Source organism: Myotis nattereri (assembly GCF_964212035.1).
Source record: "Myotis nattereri genome assembly, chromosome: 2".
Lineage (NCBI taxonomy): Eukaryota > Metazoa > Chordata > Mammalia > Chiroptera > Vespertilionidae > Myotis > Myotis nattereri.
The window spans coordinates 22814446-22820577 of record NC_138076.1 but is presented as its reverse complement, the minus strand read 5'-3'; the positions used below and the strand labels follow the sequence as shown (position 1 = coordinate 22820577).

The 6132-nt window shown below is 63.9% G+C and overlaps 1 protein-coding gene across 1 annotated transcript; it reads right to left on the bottom strand.

Annotated features, from left to right (window-relative positions):
* Positions 1–1113: 1113 nt before the first annotated feature.
* Positions 1114–5152, bottom strand: ZNF703 (zinc finger protein 703; the record flags this gene model as incomplete). The annotated part of the gene is made up of 2 exons (XM_081084290.1): positions 1114–3927; positions 4910–5152. The coding sequence occupies 2 exons, from the start codon at positions 5150–5152 to the stop codon at positions 2410–2412; spliced, it is 1761 nt and encodes a 586-aa protein (XP_080940416.1). The 3' UTR covers positions 1114–2409.
* Positions 5153–6132: the final 980 nt, after the last annotated feature.

Sequence of the window (6132 nt, the reverse complement as noted above, 5' to 3'; positions counted from 1 at the left end):
CTCATGCCTCAGGAAAAGCAACGCAAAACACCACCACAGCCGCAACGGATCCCAAAGCCGCGCGGTGCCGCCGCGGAGGAGTGCGGCCAGGAGGGGGCGAGGCAGGCCATGGTGAAGTGCATTCGACCGGTGGCCCCGGCGGTCAGTGCTGGGCGCCAGGGGTCCGCCAGCCGGAACCTGCAACCTGCGCCGGGGGCCTCGGCGGGCGACCCCGGCAGCCAGTCAGCCCCAGAGAGGACGTGGCTCAGGCCCCGCCTTCCCCCGCAGCCGCGCGTCCGCTCCTCCGGCCTCTGGGACTCCCCGCACAGTGGGAGGTGCCCCCCTCCTCCCACCAACCCGATAAACAGCACCCCACCCTCGCCTGCCCGAGGATGAAGTCAGCGTCAGTCGTGCGAGATCAAGAAAACAGGGACCCAGAGTGAGTGACTCCAAGGTCCCGAGTAATCGCCCCGACTTCTCAGCAAAACCCAACTCCCGTGGAGGAGGCTCTGGGAGCGCGGATCACTGGGATGAGCTACCCGGCGCGGGCATTAGGGAGCCTCCGAGCCTTGCGAAGCGCCCCCGTCAGCAGGTGCGTTCACCCTTCGGTTTCAGGTGTGTAAAGGCTTTGTCAGCAAAGAGGAAACCCTCGCCTTTAGAGTGGGAAGCGCCTACGGTGCCGTCGGGGGAGGCGCCAGGAGCTGCCTGCCACCAGGTGGCGCCAGAGGCACGTGGTCTTTGCGCACCCGTAGGCCTGGGACGGTGCTGCCTGGCTGGAGCCCCTCTGCGGGTTCCCTCACAGCCCCTCTTACCTCGAATCTAGGTCCAGAGGAAAATCCACATTTACACACTCTCCACCCTGTCCCCAGGAAATGTTAAGGCCTTTGAAGTGAGGCTGGAAAGTAAATAACCAAGTGGAAAAAAAATAAAGGTGGTTTTATGTAATTTGTAATGCGCTGGCAGTTTTTTTCTCCCCCTTTTCTCAAGGAAAGACATTAAACTTGTCCTTGACCAGAAATCTGACGAAGGAAACTGTAAGGTATTTTAAACAAGAATAAAAGAAGGGCATCTGCTTGGGTATCTGGAAGTGGGGTGGTGGGTGAGGCAAGAGAGAAACACACCACGGTGTGAATATAGCCAAGTATTTCATTTATTAACAAAATAAGTCTTACCAAGGGAGAGCTCTATTCATCCCAGAGAGGCCCCGCAGCCTCCCCACGATGCTGCATAAGAGAAGGGACGGTGTGGGGAGAAGACCCAGGGACCAAGTCTTCAATCCCAGTCACCGAGGGAGCCCAAGGAAGTCCCCAACTTTGGGGAATCTGTTGGGACAAGCCTGGGAAGGGATGAAGGGGGGCTATTGCGATCTGTATGCTCCTTTACCGTCCAACCTTCCCCCAACGGAGCTAAAAGGTTGTACTGCCCGCTGATAGTGCCACTGGTCTGCTTTGGAGGGATCTAGCAAGGATCGCTGATGCCACCCCCCACTGCCAGGAGGGGGACCACTGCCCCAATAACGGAGAGAAAAACAATGACTATAAAAGCACTTTGCAAAATATAAAAAGCAAAGTTTCATGCCAGCAAGGCCTTCTAGGACTTTTAATTGAATAAGATGAGCCCTATAGGACCACTCCCCTCCTTCCTACCCAGCGGGCAGTATTTGGGGCTGGAAGAGTCTAGAAGCAGAAGGGCTCTGTCCAAGGCCACTGGGGTCCCTCTCTCAGGGCTCTCCGTACTCAGAGCAAGGTAGGGAAGAAAGGCTCTAATTTTGGGGGCCAGGGCAAAGACCAGGGACCCTGGGAGGAGAGGGCTACGGGGGAGAAGTCACAGAGTAGAGTTCTGGGTCAACAGAGGCAAGACCTCCTGCCACCAAGGCCCCTCCCCGCACCCTCCAAATACATTACAAAAAATATCTCCTCTCTGTTTCTGGTACAAAGGTAAAAACAGAACCTCAAATGGAAGAAAATGAGGGAATGAAGGGAAAAGGGGGAAATGTAGTTTTAATGGTTAAGAAGCATGCAAGAAACTCCCCAGGAAGGGGGAACAAAACAAAGAGAAGAACCCCAGAACCCCAACTCTCCTTCTTCCCCTAAGACCAAACCAAAAAAAAAAAAAAAAAAAAAAGCAAAAGGAAAACAAATTAAAACATATCTAAGAAAATAAAGGAAGTGGGACGGGGAGCATGTAGTTACTTGTGTGATTAATATTATTTGGGGAAAACACAGACTTTTTGCATACCATTGACTCGTGTGGGCCGTTAATGCACTTATATTCCCAGCTTGTAAGCTAACATTATAGTAAATAAATACACAGTCCAGTGGGGAGGGCATGGGCGGGAACATCTGGCAGGACAAGCAGTAGTGGAGGTTGCAGCGGCCAGGCCAGGAGGCTGGGGGAGGGTCAGGGAGCGGGTGGGAGGAAGAGCTGTAGTTACTGGTATCCAAGTGCCGAGGCTGAGGCTAGTCTCTGTCCGTACAGCGCGTATGGCGAGTAGTAGGGTCCGGCTGTGGGGAGAGACGGCATGGCCAGGCCCCCAGCTGTGGATAAGTGGCTCTTGCCGTAGGGGTGGTACCGGCTTAGCCCCAAAGTGTGTGGACTCCGCAAGGACAGCGATCCGGGGCTGCCCGGGGCGGAGGGCGGGGGGAGGTGCAGGTGGCAGGAGGCAGCGGCTGCGGCGGCTGCGGCGGCGCTGCCCAGGCCCGAGGCCCCAGGGTAGGCGGCCAGAAGTTTCTCTGCGCCGGGCAGGGCCGTGTGAGTCCGTAGGTGGCTGAGCAGCTCCTCTGAGGTGGCAAAGCGCTTGTCGCACGGCCCGCTGGCTGCTACCCAGTTGCAGCTGTGCGGCAGCGGTTCGTTCTGCAGCATGAAGCCGTAGGTGTAGAGGGGGTGGCCCGGGAGCGCGGCCTGGGCGGCGCTGGAGGAGAGGGCGGCGGGCTGCAGAGGGTGCCCGGGGTACACCAGCGGGTAGCCGCCCTTCAGGCTGGGCCCGGCTGGGTCGTGCGCGCTGCAAGTGGAGCAGCTGGAGCCGCCGAGGTGAGAGGCGCTGTGGTAACCGCCCAGGCAGTAGGGGTCGCGGCATAATCCCTGCAGGAAGGAGGGCGGGGAGGCCCCGGTGAGTGGGCTCGAGCTGGGGGGCTTGCCAGGGGGCAGCCCCAGGCTCCCCGAGAGCTGGCCTCCCACGAGGCCAGACTTGCTAGGATCCAGGCCAGGCACGAACTGAGACGGGTAGCCGGCGTAGGCGCCCACGATGGAGCCGTGGTAGCCGATGCTGGACGGCGGCAGCGGGAAAACCGAGTGGCCGGGTTTGTAGGGTGACACCGGGGCCACGTGGCCGGCCCCGACCAGCGCCGAGGGCGGCTCCGACTTGCGCCCGGAGGCCCCTGCGTCGGCAGCACCCCCGTGTGTGCCGGGCTCCCCGCTGCTCCCGCGGCTCACGGACACAGCCTCCGGGCTGGGCTTGGGCTCCTGGTCTTTCTTGTCCAGCTCCCCGCTGCCGCCATTCTTGCAGTCAGAGTGGTGCGGGGAGCCGCCCCGGGAGCCACCAGGCGAGGAGGAAGACGAAGATGCGGAGACGGGCGCTCCATGCGGGGGAAAGGGCGTGCAGGCGGCGCTGGGGACCCTGAAGCCGGCCTTGTCTCCCGGGGACAACGAGGAGGACGAGGAGGTGGAGGACACAGAGGAGGAGCCGCCGTCTTTCCGGGAGTCGCCGCTGGAGCCCTTGGAGTAGGGCTTGAAGCTGGACTTGTCCTCGACGGGGGAGTCCCCCAGCTGCTTGAGCACCGCAGACGCGGAGGCAGCGCCCGAGGCGGAGCGGCCGGGGTCCTTCTCCGCTCCCAGCCCGTTGGCTGCCGCCGCCACCGAGTTGAGCTTGGACGAGGGCGGCGGGTCCGGCTTGCCGATCTGCGAACAGGTCTGGGCCAGCAGCGCCAACGGGCTCTTCTTGGCGTCCAGCTGTGGGAGACAGCGGCGAGAGCGGGGAGAGGGAGTGAGACGACCAGACCGACAGGGCCAGCCGGGTAGGGGGGGTGCCTGGGGAGCCGGGTGGGCACGGGAGAGAGAAGGCCTGGGGGAGAAGTCTGAGCGCGCCCGGTGGGCGGCGCAGCTGGGCAGGACTGCGCGCTCTCTGCTCGTCGCCCGTTGGTGGATCCCTGGCCCCGCTGGGTCCCAGAGCGCACCACAGGCCCCGGGGAACGGGGCGGTGGAAGTGGCCCACCAACGGCCCCCGCGGGCGAGGTGACGCCTCTGGAGTCGGGGCTGCGACTTGCCCCCTTCCCTCTCATCTCCCTCTCCTCTGAGCCCAGGGAAAACTTACTCCTTCAGTTTGGGGAACTTCGCTTGGGACGGGTTTCCGGGCGGAGGCACAGCGCGGTAAAAACCCGGAGAAGCGCCTTCTAAAGCCTGGGCTGCCGTGGGCGCGCTTAGCAGCCCCTCTCTCCCGGGAGCGCACCCAGGGAAGGGGGAGGAAGACAGCCCCGGGATCGGGAGTGCCGGGGCGTCGTGCGCTCTAACCGGAGGGGACAGAGGCGGAGTGGGACGGGCGCGATCCGGGATTCAGAGAGAACAAACCCGGTGGTGGTGGTGGCGGCGGCGGCGGGGTGGGGGCAGGAAAGACCCAGGAAAGATCATCTCTGGCCTAGAAACTGGGTGCCAGAAAAAGTAAAGGACCTAGTGGGAGACGCCAAGAGCAAACCCAACCCGAGAGAAAACCCGTAGCTCCGAAGGGCGCGCGTGGAAGGGAACCTTTCACGGAGAAGCCTGGGAGAACCGCGTGGGCTCTGATCACCTCCGTTCTCGGCCCCCCCTCACCCGGTCCGCCAGTGTGGCCGGCCCGGAGCGTCGCGCCGAGGACGGGGTGCAGGGAGTGGGGCCGTGGGCCCGGCAGTGGTGGGCGCAATGGGAACGGCGCAGGGCGGGCAGAGACCAAGACACTGACCTCAATGGGGCTGACGGGAGTGGAAGACAGCGGCTGCAGGTACTCCGGGTGCAGGAGGTGGCCGGTGTGAGCGCTCAGCATCTTCAGGACCCTGATAGGGAGCCGGTTCGCTTGGCGCAGGGGGTCCGCCGGGGGCAAGAGGGACACCGCCGCCGGCACCGCCGGCCTCTTCCCGCCGCCGCCGCTGCCGCTGCCGCTGCTCTCGGGTGTCCTTGGGTTAGATCCAGCGGGCGAATCGCTCATTTGGAGGAGGCAGCGCCACTGGGGGGGCGGGGAGGGAGGGGGAGCACCGGGAGGCGAGCTCCCGGGCGGGTGGGCTCGCTCCGCAGCGTGGAGCGCGGTGCAGCAGTCGCCGCGCTTCCACCCCTCCTCCACCGCCGCCGCCGCCGCCGCCGCCGCCGCCGCCGCCGCCGCCGCTAGCCCGGGATAGCAACACAAAAACCTTCGCCTTCCGCGAGCCGCACGTCAAATAGCCGCGATCGGCAGCCACACTTCAAAGGGATCGCCGCACCCGCCCAATCGCAGCTCTCGCCGGGACCCCGGGGCGGGGAGAGCGGCGGGCGGAGGCCGGCGCGGCCGGTGGGAGGGGAGAGCCTTAAAGGAGCCTCGCCCTTGCGCCGCCGCCGCCGCCTCCTCGGCCTTTACCGGCCGCTGTACTCCTCCCCTCCCCCCAACTGGGCCGCCCTTGCCCAGGGGGCAGAAGGGGTGTTCCGCCGAGGACCAGACTTCTCCGGGAGCCTGGGTTCTGCGCCCTATTCTCCGCTGTCTTTCCTGCCGCTCTTCCTCCTCTTTTCCTTCGAACTACCGGGCGGAGGTGCTGGCGGGGCCTCACAGCCCGGCCGTGAGTGTCTGGGGGCGGGGGGATAGGAGCGCAAGGCGGTGGCTCCCTCACTGCCCAGTCCGAGCCTCTCCCGAAGGCCGCCTGGGGGCAGGCCGCGCCGCCTGAACCCCAGCCCTGTTCCGGCCCAGCTTGGGCTCTGCTCGGGTCCAGTTCTGTTCCCCGAATGGGCTTCTCCCGGGTGTGTTCACTCGGAAGCACCCGAGACTCAGAGGCATCCCTGGTTTTCGGGATGCGACGTCAGCCGTTCCAACAACTTTGAGCCCATCCTGTCCGAAGCCTGCAAGTCTGAGGACTCCCTTCCGGGGTGAGATGGTGCGTAGAAGCACGGGGTACCCTGGGCTGTGCGCGCCACCCGGACGCGCCAGGCGCGCGGTCCTGCGCA